This window comes from Eumetopias jubatus, unplaced genomic scaffold (assembly GCF_037043125.1).
Source record: "Eumetopias jubatus isolate StellerSeaLion01/CBP00866 unplaced genomic scaffold, mEumJub1_p1.0 scaffold_7, whole genome shotgun sequence".
Taxonomy (NCBI): domain Eukaryota; kingdom Metazoa; phylum Chordata; class Mammalia; order Carnivora; family Otariidae; genus Eumetopias; species Eumetopias jubatus.
The window spans coordinates 93,448,253-93,464,293 of NW_028274813.1; the positions used below are offsets into that span (position 1 = coordinate 93,448,253).

The 16,041-nt window shown below is 37.7% G+C and overlaps 1 protein-coding gene across 4 annotated transcripts in view; it reads right to left on the reverse strand.

Moving 5' to 3' along the window:
- The window catches only part of MYO5A (myosin VA), a 188,842-nt gene that overhangs the window by 113,645 nt on the left and 59,156 nt on the right, over positions 1-16,041 (reverse strand). For all 4 annotated transcript variants that reach the window (XM_088024798.1, XM_088024797.1, XM_028099985.1 and 1 more), the window contains exons 2-4: positions 10,718-10,828; positions 7,416-7,587; positions 4,934-5,078 (exon numbers count right to left, since the gene is read on the reverse strand). In XM_088024798.1, the coding sequence (XP_087880924.1) occupies positions 4,934-5,078; positions 7,416-7,587; positions 10,718-10,828 (428 nt within the window). The remainder of the gene's footprint in view (positions 1-4,933; positions 5,079-7,415; positions 7,588-10,717; positions 10,829-16,041) is intronic.

The following is a 16,041-nucleotide window of genomic DNA, read 5'->3' on the forward strand; positions in this document are numbered from 1 at the left end:
CCCGCATCGGGCTCCCTGCTCGGCAGGAAGCCTGCTTCTCCCTCTCCCCCTCCCCCTGCTTGTGTTCCCTCTCTCGCTGTGTCTCTCTCTCTGAAATAAATAAAATCTTTAAAAAAAAAAAAAGAAAGAAACTTAAAAAATATAAATTAAAAAAACTCTTAAAATTGAGGATCAAAGGACTGAAAACACAATAGAAAAATTGAAACAGACATGAGTGGACAGTTTACCACATAAACAAAGAAACTAACGCATTAATAAAATGGCTCTAAAACACATGAAAAGATGTTCAAACTCACACATATTTAAAGAAATACAAATGAAAACAACATTGAGATATCATTGGATAGTGAAAAACTAAAAAGAAAGACTACACATTTTTTTGTTGATGAGGCTATGGGGAAGCAAGGACTCTTGAACATTTTTGGCAGAAATACAAACCAGTACAACTCTTCTAGAAGGAATATGGCAATACCTACAAAACTACATTTACACCTACCTTTTGACCTAGCAATGCCACTTTTAGCAACTTATCTGAAGCTACATTTCTTAAAATACAGAAATACATATATACAAAGTTATTCATTACAGCATTGTTTATAACTGCAGAATGATGAAAACAATCTGAAGGACCATATATGGGAAAGTGGTTGAATAAACTAATAAAGTGGGTAAGACAAGAACTAACCTAAGTAACTTTGGAAATCAGAACTTTAACTATATTCTATGAGGCTATAGAGAAAATGAATTGGACACAAATATTGTACTTGAGTGGTAAATCTGCTTTTCACAGGGTTGCGGGTTAATATTTCTTAAACTACTTTTTGAGTATTCTAGGATTCAGCAAAGAAGTAAATATATTGTGGATAATAAGAGCCAAGTTTCTCAAGACCAAAGAAAGAAGTAAAAGAAGGAAAAAGAGAAAACAAAAATTAAATCTGTGGTGTTGAATTGGAATTGGATTTATCGATATGAACCCATGTTTTTTAAAATATATAGAGATACACATTAAAATAGACATAGATGTGTGTGTGTGTGTGTGTGTGTGTGTGCATGGAAAGATATTTGTGTGTATGCAACTGTCTCATATTTAGAGAAAGGCAAATCAAAACAAAACCGGGATACCATTTCTCACCTGTCAGTGTGGTGAAATTTTGAAAGTATGACAACACATTCTGTTGGTGAGGCTATGGGGAAACATGTATTTCCTAGCCCTGTGTACTGGGCTTAGAGATGATGCCCCAGTCGTAGTGAGCACGCCTAGCAGACAGATCTTGGTTTCTAAGTATACATTCCCCCCAAAAAGGAACCAGGGCTCCTTGAAGAAATGGCTAATTCCAGAATGGGCAAGGAAATTAGAAAATAAGCCAGATGGTGCTAGAAAGTAAGGAAATGATCAAAAAACAATGGAGGACTGTTGAAAGGACACTTGAAAGGGCTCCCAAGGGCCAACTCTGAGAGAGTTTGAAAAAAATAAATAATGATAGTAATGGAGAATAATCCACAGAATAAAATAAATACCCATGAGTCCATATTGATACAAATAAAAATAAGTAAACACTAAATAAATGGGGGGAAAGGAATAGCTCTTCCTTAAGAGTAGAATTCCTATTCATACCTGGAGAAGGAATGATGGAAATAGCAAATGACCATTTGACAAACACCACATAATAAACTGTTGCAGGCAAGAATCATCAATGGATGTTAAAATTAGTAAAGTGAAAGTATGATGAGAAACAGGATATTTGCACAATCTCAAAGTATTTTCCCATAATATACTTACTAATTTCAAAGTTTAAAATAGTAATTATAGTAGAGAAATCTGGTAGATACCGCCATAACCAAGTGATCAAACTTAACATCGCCAGTAATTGGAATCTTGTGTTTCCTCTCTATGATGAAGGGCACGATACTTCTGTGAGGTTCCTGCCCCAAGCGCACTGCTAGCCTCAATCTAATTAGGAGAAAACCTTAAACTTTCAGGAGGGGAAGGATTTTTGCAGTCTGTTTTGCCTAATTTTTCTACTGCTGTGCCCTCAAGGCCTACAAGATAGCTGGCTAATATTCTTCCAAAGTGTCAAAGCCATGAAAAGAAAGAGGATTAATGGATGGTCCTAGATTGAAGGAGCCTAAGGAGACAGAACTAAATGCAATGTATGATTCTAGATTGGATCCTAGACCAGAAAAAGGACATCAGAGGGGAAATGATGAATGTGAACAAGATTTTTAGATTACTTACTAGTATTATATCAATGTGAATTTCCTGGTTTCAATTATTTACTATGGCTATGTAACATGTTAACATTTGGGGAAACTGGATGTAGGGTGTATGGTACCTCTGTGTACTACTTTTCCAACCTTTTTGTAAGTTTAAGATTTTTTTTTTTTGAAGTTTGGAAAAAAAGGTGGAGGGAGGCAGCTTTACAATGAGGCTTTCCCTTAGCCTAGTACATATGCCCTCTGGCCCACCTAGCATTCCTTATCTACTTTTCTAACTTTATTTTCCAGGATAGCACTTATTAATATGTGACAAACTGTGTATCTTATTTACTTCTGTTTATCATGCCTCACTTCATGAGGGTAAGAATTTTTGTCTATTTTGTCACACTTGTTTGCTGTTAGTGTCCCCCATGCCCAGGACAGTGTGTGGATGGTGTGCAGTAAAGGTCTACTGAACAAGTGACTATATATTCCCTGAAGATGTAAGGGGCCTCTAGGAGTACCAGCAATGTGAAACTCTAGGTTTCACATCTGGTAAATACGGCACATCTCCACTCGGCAAGGAAAAGATGATAAGAAAGGATCCTGCAATATCTATCTCCAACCTTATGCCTAAGAGACATGGTCTATTTAGCTATTGCAGCACATTTTATGTGTACAGATTTACTCATATAAATGGTGAACTTACCATAACTGATTGAAGTGTATTTTAAAACTGCCTAAAAAACAAAACTGAGAGGAGGGAAAAGAAACAAGCGACCCTGCAGTAATCACATTGACTGAGTCACAGGGGAATAATGGGGGGCAGGGGGATGTTAGGAAACCAGAGTAAATCCAGGGCTGAAAAGCCAGAAACAGTGATATAAATCTAACACTCTTCTTGGATTTCCTGTCACAAAAAATGCTAAGAACCAAACTTTCATATTTAAGATTAGTATTTTCAAAGAAGTCATATCATTCTCTAGGAGCAGTATAACATTTTTCAGAGACAGTTTTTAGGTCCTGACACGCCACACAATTCCCTCTCTGCCTGGTAGTTCTCTGGCTGTACTTGTGTGGTGCTAACATTGTACCAAATGCTCCAGTACTATACAAGTCAAATATTGGGCTTTTCTCATTTTAGGGAAAAAATTATACTGATAGATGGAATTTAAAAGCTTAAAAAAGTAATATTTCTGGGGCATCAGGGTGGCTCAGTCAGTTGAGCGGCCAACTCTAGGTTTGGCTCAGGTCATGATCTCATGGGTTGTGGGACTCAGCACCCCCCCCCAATTCCCCTCCCTATGGAGCTCCACGCTCAGCGGAGGTTCTGCTTCAAGATTCTCTCCCTCTGCCCCTCCCCGTCACTCACATGTGTGCACTCTCTCTCTCAAATAAATAAATCCTTAAAAAAAGTAACCTTTCTTATACTTTTGACACTCATTCCCATTTTATAACAGAATCTGCTATAATACAGCATGTAATGCAGTACATAACTATATTTAGTCATTTTATATTTAATATAATATTTCATAGTGTTAGACTAATGCAATTTGAAAGCTAGTCTTCCTAGTTATGTGGCCTTAGGAAAGTTAAATAACTTCTCAGTGCTTAAGTTGTCTCATTTGTAAAATGAAGATTAATAATAATACCAACCTCTGCCTGACTGGCTCAGTTGGTGGAGAGTGCTACTCTTGATCTCAGGGTTGTGAGTTGGAGCCCCAAATTGGATGTAGAGATTACTTAAAAATAAAATCTTTAAAACAAACAAACAAATAAAAAAAAAAATAATAATAATACCAACCTCAGAAGGTTGCTGTGAGGATAAAATTACTTAACAAAATGGAAGGCAATTAAACAGTGCCTTGCACAGAGTACTTAATAATTGTTAATGATCATTAGAAGTAATATTTTATTAATAAAAGGGCATAATGATTTCTATGAATTCTGTCAATAAAATAATTCTAAATTTCTGTCACATGCTGGCCCAATTATGTACAAACACTCTCCCTGGTTGGAAAGGAGAAAATAAAACCTCTGCAGTATTACTTTTCTTTCCACTTCATAAATTGCTTGAGGGATTCCCACATCGTATTTATAATATGCTGGTTCTTAACTGAAGACTGGAGAAATGAGTTAAATGTATACTATTCTATACATCCATAGTTTTGATTTACATTATACTACATTATTAAGAGTGTAATCTAGTCTTGAAAGTAGCTTTTTTTCTCTGGTTTTCTACTCTCAAAATGTTAGGCTTCCATGGTTAATATCAAAGACATTTTACTGATGCTGTTCAGGATCACTGGTCTCTAGAACATAAGAGTAACATTAAATTCACAATTTCCTTGATATTTAATTCTCTAAGATACAGACAGATTCTTCTTGCTCTTAGGCCTTTTATTTCTAGTCTGTCATTCATTAGCTGAAGGACAGTGGGCGCATCACTTAAAACCACCAACCCTTGATCCTCTCATCTGTAAACATAACATCTCTCCTTGCACAGTCACAGGATCAGGAGGAGATTCCAAAGGCAGTTTTTAAAAACTATATGTCCTTTTATAAATATGAGGTTATTTTAATAATAATGCAGGCCATCTGAAATAGTAAAGGCTGTTTATTTAATAATAATTTGCCAGTTGCTCTTCACTGTGTTTTAAAATATCTGTGACTCAGCAAAAAAGAAACGATCACAACTAGTAAGAGTCATGAAAAAATAAATAGAGCTTTCACCAACCTGGCCATTTGCTTGTAAGCTTCTTCAGCTACTGCAAAGATATGTGGATCCATATCACCCATATTCTGACCACTATATGCATTAATAATATCTTCTCCATAAATAGGCAGCTGTTCATAAGGATTTATAGCTACTAGGACTATACCTGGGGGAGGGGTAAAAAAAGTAAAAGAAGAAATTAATGATATACTAATGGACATATCAAACTTGGTGAAGTGAGAATCAGAGTTAACACAAATTTTGATTTCCATTAATCTTGAACTAACAAATTGTTAAAGATCAAAATATATCACAGCCTTTGTCTCTGAGCCTATTACACCTAGACCTAACTAAAACACCATTTAAAAACTGGCCTAAGCTATTAAAAATAAAAACTATGGCAATGTTAAAAGAACTTTAAATATTTTCATAATATTTAAATAAAAAATTCACTTCTAGAAATTTATCCAAATGAAATAACCAGACATTCAAGCAAAGGTTTTTTTCATAAAGATGTTTGTCATAATATTATTCACAAGAGTGAAAAGTAGAATCAAACAAAATATATCATAAAGGAAGAGTAACCAAATATTTTGTTACATCTATATGACAGACTATTATACTACCACCACAAATTATGTTTTTAAAGAATATTAAATGCCATAGGAAAAGATGACACAAAATTATATACAGACTAATTCCAATTTCGTATCTATTTATACTTTCTCACATACACACACATATAGGATATGTCAACATAATACTGGTTATTTTTCAGTAGTGAATTACATGTAATTACTTTTCCTTTTTTATATTTTTCTTTGTATTTCCTTAAATTTTATAGTAGGTGTATATTAACTTAATGAACTCCTTCATTCAACAATTATTAATTCAGCTCCAAGTATGCCTCAAGTCTTTGCTGAGTGCTCGGTTTATAACAGTAAACAAAAAAAGACAAATCTTTATTCTCATAGTCCTTATATTCTAGTGGGAAATTTAGACAATTAACAAGATAAGAAAAAATAAATATCACAGGTTAGATACTAGAAAGAAAAAGGAGAAAAATTAAACAGAGAAAGAAGACGGAAACTGGGGTGCCTGGGTGGCTCAGTCATTAAGCGTCTGCCTTTGGCTCAGGTCATGATCCCAGGGTCCTGGGATCGAGCCCCGCATCGGGCTCCCTGCTCGGTGAGAAGCCTGCTTCTCCCTCTCCCACTCCCCCTGCTTGTGTTCCCTCTCTCGCTGTGTCTCTCTTTGTTAAATAAATAAATAAAATCTTTAAAAAAAAAAAAAAAAAAGACGGAAACTAAGGAGGGGAGTAGGGGTTTATGATTTAGATAAGGCAGGCAAGGGAGGCTTCACCAAGAAGGTAATATATGTGCAAGAAAAAGATAAGTGGAAAAATGAAAATTGAGAAACAGAAATATGTGGTTCATAGACAAGGAAGAAAAAGAGTTAGTATCAAGGATACAAGAGGTACAAATTCCTTTAAGAAGAGAAGATAGCTGTCTCTGTCCAAAGCAGGGGAGTAAGGAAGAAATGGTGAGTGCTGAGTTGGTCACCCAAGCAAACAGACTTAGAAGAAAATGAATGAAATCCCAGACCTGAGCTCAGAGGAGAGTAATCAGGGAAAGAAAGATAAGTCAGTAGAGGAAAGAGCCAGGGACAAGGGAGAAAATAAGGTTAAGAAAAAAAAGAGAGAGAGAGACAAAAGAAGGAAAAGGGGAAAAAACCCAAAAGCACATGGTGCTTAATTTCTAAGAGAAAGAAAAAGAATCCCGAGCTGGGTCACTGGCAGCTAATACCGCAACAAGCATGTGTCCAGGCCAGTACATCAAGCAAGAACAGTTACTGTGAGTCGTCAGTCCTGCACTGAGAACAAGAGAACACTAAACTTCCTGAACCTGCACCAAAGATAAATCTTTGTACATCTACTCTTTAGGTAGCAGTTCTTGTACGAGTTGTACGAGATGAAAGTAACTGGCAAACTGTCACTGAATTTGTCAAATGACTTCTCTGGGAGGAAGAAACTCTAAAAGATGGGCCCAGTTGGGTTTTGTTTTTTTTTTTTCTGAGCAAAATTATGTAAGTTCACAAAAGAGCTTATTCAGCACAAAATGCAACTAGCTAATGAACATGGTAAATCTTTTCTTTTTTTTTTTTTTTTTAAAGATTTTATTTATTTATTTGAGAGAGAGAATGAGAGATAGAGAGCACGAGAGGGAAGAGGGTCAGAGGGAGAAGCAGACTCCCTGCTGAGCAGGGAGCCCGATGCGGGACTCGATCCCGGGACTCCAGGACCATGACCTGAGCCGAAGGCAGTCGCTTAACCAACTGAGCCACCCAGGCGCCCCATGGTAAATCTTTTCTGATAACTCTTTAGTGATTGTCTCTCTAGGAGAAAATCCAACTGCAGCCTTCTTTCCCCGGGCACAATAATTCCGTGGCTATATCCATTAGAGGACAGAGTTCATGGTCCACTCAGACAGCAAGGCACACTTACCACAATATGTATAAATAAGTTTGGAGTCAATAAAGCGGACTCTGAGATTGTGGAGCACAGCAGGCTCATGAAGATAGCTGAGGGCTGTGAGGTCATTTTCACCCACAAGTATGTCAGGGTTTCTCAAGTGAGGCAGCTCCTTCGTCTTTGGATCTAGACGATATTCCAAATCCTGAAAATGCATAAGATACAGCATCTGGATAAATCATGGCAATAAAATTAAAACAGCCTTATACATTTTGCTTATTTTCTATTCCTGATATGCTTCTCAGTTATTAAATGCATTCTTTTCCTGGCACCTTCCAAAGCCACAGAACTGGTGGAAATGGAAGTCTTCTTTTTCACTAGATGTATTGACTTGTATTAAGAATTTTTGCTAATATAGTTTGAGAAGTTTAGACTTTTTTAATATTTTATTTTTTATTTTTCCATTTTTAATGTAAATTCAATCAATTAACATATAATGTATCATCGGTTTCAGAGGGAAGTTTAGACTTTTTTAACCCAGTTACTGAATCAGAAGTTTTAGGTTTTAATTTTTTTTTTAAGTAGGTTCCAGGCTGGGCTTGAACTCATGACTCTGAGATTAAGAGTTTAAGAAGCACTACTCACTTTAAAGCCAAGGAAATAACGGCTTTATGGAAAAGCCAAGCATGCAAATTGTCACTCAACCATGCACTAAGGGCAAATAACATATGACAAGTAAAAAAGGGAAAAAAATGAAATTTAATTGTAGAGAAGGACTAGCTGGTTTTGTAAAAAGCCACTTTTCTTAATATTGCAGAGATATACAGAGGTCAAATATTCAAAATAGGTTGGAATGAACTATGCTAGATGGAGAGGAATTTACCATCTGCCCCTCGACCTCTACCTGCCTGTTTATTATGGATATAATGTCCTTCCCCAAACTGACTGGTCCTTGCACTGATCCCTGCAATACACAAAAGCCACTTCTGGCTATGCAACCTCTGGCAGAACTACTTAATGTCTCTGAGACTTGGCTTCCTTATTTGGAAAATAGTTATAATATTACCTACCAATCTACGGGGCTGTTCTGAGAATTAACCTAAGAAAATATAGCTCACAGTGCCAAATGTTGTGCCTAACACAGAGCAGTTGAATAAATTAATTTGGCATTCAAGGCCCTCCCCTAATTCTTCCCTGCCTTCTGCCTTCTTCCCAACTAATCTTGCCTCTGTTTTGCTCTCCTGAAATTCATCCTCCACGCGGCCACCAATGAGTCCTCTCTAAAACACAAATCCAGCATCCTTCCTGTTTTAGAAACACTACAATCACTCCCCATCACATATCACTTGAAGTCCCAGAGTTTTAGGATGATCACCAGGCCCTCTTCCATGTGGTTCCCAGCCCCCATCCTCTCGCCAGTCCTGCACTCTTACTTCACATCCTAACAACATGGAACTTGTGTAGTTCCCCAAACACACATTATTGTGCATACCTCCCTGCCTTTGCAGATGCTTTTCTGGATCCCTGAAATGCACTTCCCCTCGTCTATTCATTCTTCAGACGATGCCTCCCTGATTTTACTTATTATATCATAAGCCATACTATTCATAAATATATCTATTTGTCTTACCTAACACTGATGTCAGAGAGCACCTTTTGCCACTTCTGAACATGCTTTATAGCAGATACTTTAATATGTGAGCCCGGAACTAGAACACACATCTTTCTAAATCTCTGCTCCACTCAGCCTGTTACATTCACTATCTCCAAAATACATTCCAATTCTCATAGGGTCTACCCCCTTTCTCCTTGTCGATCCAAACTCTCTCTACCTTTAAAATTCAGTCAAAATCCTTCTTCCTTCTTGATGCCTTCCTTGACAAAGCAGCCCATAATGAAATTTCCCTCTTAGGCATCCTAAAGTCATTACTATCTTTACAAGATAGCAGAGTGATTATGAGCAGAAATCATGAAGACAAATTTTCTGGCTTAAAATCCCAGCTTCATTCCTTAATACCTGTATAATCTTGAGCAATCCCTCTGAGCCCTAATTTCTTTACCCATAAAGTGGTAATAACAGCCCCACTTCATAGGATTGTTGTGAGGATTAAATGGGTTATAGCAAGTAAAACACTTAGAACTATGCCTGGTACATAGTGTTTATTACACGCTAACTCTCAAGGTAGTATTACTCATTTGGCAATAGTTCATCATAACCTTTGGACATCTTTAATATTGTGGTGTTGAACTACTCTTTTTTTTTAAAGATTTTATTTATTTATTTGAAAGAGAGATAATGAAAGAGAGAGAGAGAACACGAGACAGGGGAGGGTCAGAGGGAGAAGTAGACTCCCTGCTGAGCAGGGAGCCCATGCGGGACTCGATCCCAGGACTCCAGGATTATGACCTGAGCCGAAGGCAGTTGCCCAACCAACTGAGCCACCCAGGTGCTCCTGTGGTGCTGAACTACTCTTTAGACCCTATGTTTTATGTAACTTTTCATGTATTTGTAGCTACTTTCCCTGGCTAGACTAGAAGTTGTTAAAGGAAAATTAATGTCACAAAGGTTTTTAAGAAAACAGTGTGACAGGCCTTGTCAAATATTGTGGAGAGGTCAAAAGGTAGAACTAAGATGTGTCTACCCATGCAGTGAATGCAGACAGGAAAGTATAGAGACGCAATTGGTTTTATATTTTTCTGGTTGCTGGCAAACTGCTTTATACATAGCGGCGCCTGGGTGGCTCAGTCATTAAGCGTCTGCCTTCGGCTCAGGTCATGATCCCAGAGTCCTGGGATCAGGCCCCGCATCAGGCTCCCTGCTCCACGGGAAGCCTGCTTCTCCCTCTCCCACTCCCCCTGCTTGTGTTCCCTCTCTCGCTGTGTCTCTCTCTGTCAAATAAATAAATAAAATCTTTAAAAAAAAAAAAAACTGCTTTATACATGACAGTTTGTCAGTAAATATTTTTCAAATGATTAGGTCCAGCAAATATCAAATCTCACACTGGCTCCTTAAGCAATATTTTCTTAGTTACTATGAAATTAATGCTAGCCTAAGCAAAATAAACAGGCACATCTTTGGGAGGATTAGAAGTGAATCTAAACCTAATCACAATAAATTGACAGACCAAAATACCATATTTTTAAAGTTCTGCCATTTTCATTAACCCATTGGGAAAGAAAATTGAGTTTGCTATTTTTTTTAATTCAGTAAGTGAAAACATTAGATTAATTCAAAATTTAATTTCCAACTGAAGTCAGGTATATCACAACAAACTCACACTTTTGAATTCACTTCATTTTATGCCAATGACAACAAATAAAAGCAACATTTTTACCTTTCCTTCCTCAAGGCGAAGCAGGAGGACTTTATCTCCTGGTTTATAATCTTTGAGCAGCTCTGCTGACTTCCAAACTTCCTCAGGATCAGGTATCCAAACTCTGGCAAACTAGAAGACAAACAGGAAAAAAAAAATTAAACTAGCAAACCAATTACTTTATAATAATATATAAACACATCATTTATTTATAATGAAACAACTTACAAAAGAACAAATCTTGGACAATATGAAATTTAATTTTTAAATTAGTAGTTGAAAAGTACTTCAGTCCCAGTAGTACCACCATGCCCACATTATATGAAAAGTATGCTCTCTATTGTGGTAATAATTTCATAATACATATAAGTCAAATCATTCTGTTGTATACCTTAAACTTCTACAGTGCTATATGTCTATTATATCTCAGTAAAATTGGAGGAGAAAAGTATGCTCTGAATAAACAACTACAATTAAAGTTTGAATTTGCTTTATATAATAAATGCTACCTGAAAATGTAATTTTAGGTAAAAATATAAATATAAATCTATTTTTCACTGAATGTAGACTTTAAAAAAAATCTCAAAACATGATTGTGAAGCTTGATACGGTGGCTCTGCCAGCTTCAATAATACAGCTATTTTTTTTAAAAGATTTTATTTATTTATTTGACAGAGAGAGAGACAGCACGCACAAGCAGGCAGAGAGACAGGCAGAGGGAGAAGGAGAAGCAGGTTCCCCACTGAGCAAGGAGCCCGATGCGGGGCTCAATCCCAGGACCCTGGAATCATGACCTGAGCCGAAGGCAGACGCTTAATGACTGAGCCACCCAGGCACCCCTACAGCTATCTTTTTATGACAGGATTTACAATTTGAATTTTTGATTGTGGTTTTCATCCTGTGTTCTGCAAAGACTTAGTGACTTCTCAACTATTCCTCAGAGGCCATTAAGGTGTGGAAAAGAGAACAGTAAGCTTGTGGCTTGAAGCCACAGCTGTTTTATAGACTGCGCATCTGGAATTTTCTTTGAAGAAAGTTCTGCTGCTAATTTAAAAAAAAAATTTAAGAAAGTATTGTTGTCTAGTGTTTTGCCTTTGTTATTACATAAAGATGAGTGAAAATGGTATATCTGACCAACAATAAGTTTGGCTCTCATAGCCTCAATATCATGAAATGTCTGGTAATCAATCATCAGGGGTTCCTGAAGCAGCAAATCTTTAGCCTCAACCAGACACTGTCTGGACTTAAGCCAATTTTGGACTTTAGGTCAATTTTGAAGAAAAAGAAAAATACATGTTAACATGAATGAGTCCTCCAAACACCACCCTGAAGAAATTTTATGATTGCTTGGATTCATCAGGAAGGAATCTCCCTTTATGTACATTAAAACTTGATGTTCATTTTCAGGAATATATCACACTGAAAAATAACACCACCACCAGCCTTTCTCTATTTTCTTCAAGCTCTTATTACTACCGCCACTTACTTACTGTTAAAATGAGTTAACATAAAACTCCCTTTATGTACATTAAAACTTGATGTTCATTTTCAGGAATATATCACACAGAAAAATAACACCACCACCAGCCTTTCTCTATTTTCTTTTAAAACTCTTATTACTGTTAAAACACTTATTACTACTGCCACTTACTTACTTGTTTACTTATTTATTATTTCTCCTCCTCCCTTAGAACAAGCTCCCTATCTGCCTTGTTCAACACTGTATCAAGTGCCTGTGTACATAGCTGGTTCATAGCTGGGCACTTAGTATTTAATGAAAGAATCTCAGAATAAAGGGCATCTTCAATTGAATAAAAGTAGTATGGTTAAAAAAAAAAAACTTGCCACTGCTTTACTTTTCTCTTATTATTACAGATTCATGAAAACTTTTTGTCTGAACAGTTTGCAAAAGAAAGAGTACTAAACTAGGTTATGAGTTCTAATCTCAGCACTACCATACTAGCATCTTAGCCTTTATTTCAGGCATCTGTAAAATGGGGATGACAGCAGTACTCATTTAAATCATCCTAAGGGCTTTCATACATAGAAATCTTGTGAAAAGCAATATGTAGGTACATAAACCAATATGTAAGTACAGGTTGAGATTGTTACCAAGTGCGTATTCCATAAGAAATGACTGCTAATGTTATTTGTAAATATGTTACTGAAATTTGTTTTACAACTTTCTTCCCAGTTACACAGTCCATAAACTGATTAATAGCTGTTACTAAATTTACTAGAGGTTACTAAAATGTTACTCATTCAATAAACATTTCTGTGTACCAACTGCTCCCACTCTGAAGCTCACTTTAGAAAGCAGTATTTCTACAACTTTCTCTGGAAGGATTTACTGGTTCCAGAAGAGATACGTGATATGCGAGATTCAGAGTCATGAAATGACCTACTACCCTGACTGATGAAAGCACAAAAAAGCAAAATGGGTCTAAGTGAGTTTGTAGAAGCATAACTGACCTGCTCTAAATAGGAGATTTTTAACTAAATCTAGAAAGATGCACCTTCCTGTGATTTGTCAATAGCAAGTTCCAGCTCAGATTTCCACAAGTGTTTTGGAAACACTTGGGTGCAGACTTGGCCAAAGGCTAGATTTCCAAGAGCTAGGAGTTAACAACACTTACAAATAGTACAGGGAGGCTACGGCCCTTACTCTCACCACAGGCAAGGTATTTGAACACCAAACATCATCCTGATAACCAAATTCCCCATTATCCTATCTCTACCTCTTGGGAAAGGATCCAAGGAGAAATAGGTCGGAACTCAGTCTATTATTACCATTGTCTTTTTATGGTTCTTTTCCATCTTAACCGATGAGAATGGTGACTCTGCAAAAACAACTATACCAGAACTGGGTCAGTCTGGGAAGTGTGTGTGTATCTATATCTATTTTAGTTGCTGAAACCGAGAGAAATTCCAACCTGACAATGCCCCTTCCTATTGCCTCGGTCACCTCCAACCCTACTTTCTCCTTCTGCCCTAGGCCCCCAATGAGAATACACACACAGCAGCCCTGAGAAAGAGGACTGAACTTGTCCAGCCACATGCAGTGGCGAGACGGCAGGAAGACTGCAGAGGGAGGACAAGGCCCCGAGATCATATGAGGAGCCTGGAAATGGAAGACAGCAGCAAGAGACAGGCGGGCATCAGAAACAGGGGTGGACACACACACCCACTAAGTCTGCTCAGGATTTCCTGGGAAAACAGAAGCAGTTAGCAAAAGATAACCCTAGCCAAAGTGGATCAGACTGGACACAGCTCCCAGCAAGATAAGGGAGGGTCCAATGTCGTGCAACTCTGCTGGGTCATAACTAGCTAGTAGAGGGTGAGACTTTTCTGCAGTGCTCCTCATTCCTTTCTCCTACTCACGCTACTCTAAATTTTGTCTCTCGAATATCTCATTTATGATATCTCAGACCTTATTTTAGTTATTTACGGATCTATCTACCTCCCACATCAGACAGTATACGCCTTAAAGCCATCCTGGAATCCCGTCTAAGGCTGGCCAACTCCCTCACCCACAGCTGGTGAGCAGCACATCTGTGTTGATGTCATTTAAGACAGAGGTAGGACAAGGTATGGAAAAAACGTGGGAGAACTGGGGAGAGGCGGCAAAGGAAAACTTCACAGGCCTACCTCAGGATTTTTCCTGAGGCCACAAAGCACAGTTGAGATGGGGTAGGAGTTGGAGACTAAGAGAGAGATCTGTGAAGTGGTAGGCAGGGTAAACATTGCTGTAGGAAGTGGCAGGAGAAGGGAAAGCAAGGATTTGGAATCTGAGGGACTGTGACTAAAGCCAAAAAACTGTAGGAGATGAAGGAAAGATAAAGAGGCTTAAAATAGATAACATTAAAATGTAAACACATCAAAGAAGATTTATGATAATTCAAAGGAACGCCTGATTAGAAAGGAGAGTTAAGGACAAAATGGAGACAGGCTAAATGTTACGATAAGAGGCAAAATCTGAGTAAATAATGCTAGCACTGATTTAAGTTGCGTAATAGCTTACAAGGAAAATAAAAACCATCTGTCTTTCTACAGGACAGTTGAATAAGGCCTGCCTGGCAATGATGAAGTAATACTGACAGAGTCTAATGGAAGAGCACTGGAAAGGTGGGTTTTGGGGACATGCTTGCACTGGTACTTCCAGAGACCGGCGCAAACAGAGCTGGCTCGGCCTAGCATGGCCCTCTTACCTTCTGAGGGATGACGCCCACCCCTGTACACGTAAGGAGGCACCAGTCATCCTTCTTTTTGTACCCTTTCACAACGACAACACTCAAGAGGTTTTTGATTAATGCAGATGACTCTCTAGAAATTTCGATAACTTGCGCTTTGTCAGTCAAGGAACCCCGAGGTGTGGGCACCAAGAGCAGTTTTTCTGAAGCCTCAGTCACTTTGGGAATAAGACTGACAGCACTGAGTAAATGACCAATCCCTGAATACCAAAAATCTGACCCATGTGATTCTCTCCCTTCCCCCCAAACTCCCACATACATGACTCACTTTTCATACAGCACATGTGCACATCTTTCCTAGCTCCCCTATTAAATCATAAGCAGCTTGGCAACATAGAATCTGCCTTGGTTCCTGAATGTTTGCAAAGACGAATGTTTTATGTGACAATTCAAACAAAGTTATGATAAATAAGTGTCCTAGGATATGAACTGAAGCAGGAGAAAAATCCTGAATTATCAACGCCTCCTCTGAATCCTGATACTAACATTGATACTCTATATGGTTACTAAGTAATTCATATAACTCTTATAACATGTTTTGGTATAAAAAAAAAAATCAGGAACTACTACCCTAAAGCACATAATGCACATATATACATATGTATACATATATACACACATGTATATTATATATGTATATGTGTGTGTGTATATATATATGTATATGTATATAGATTGTGTTCCAGATCAAGGAAATATATGTATACATCTGGAACACAATCCCTCCCTTTTTCTGCCAGCAGACTCCTATTTATCCTTCATATCTGTGTTAAAGTACCACCTCCTCTTAGAAGCCTTTCCTCATCATTCGGCACTCCACTCTCAATGTCCCCATGACCTCATACAATCTTCACTAGAATTCTCATCACACTAAATGAAAACTTTGTGTGCCTAATATCCCTACCCTCATGGGGTCTATCTTCTTTATCCTTGTCTCTTCAGCACTTAACACAGGGCCTGCCTATAATAATTTGTGAATGAACCTTTGTTACGTGAATGTTCTTGGCCTCAGACGTTATACTCTAAAGAGGGTAGACTAAAAGAAGTAGTGGCAAGGGGCTCTCAGAATCTTCTGGAAGGGCCTATAATTTCCAG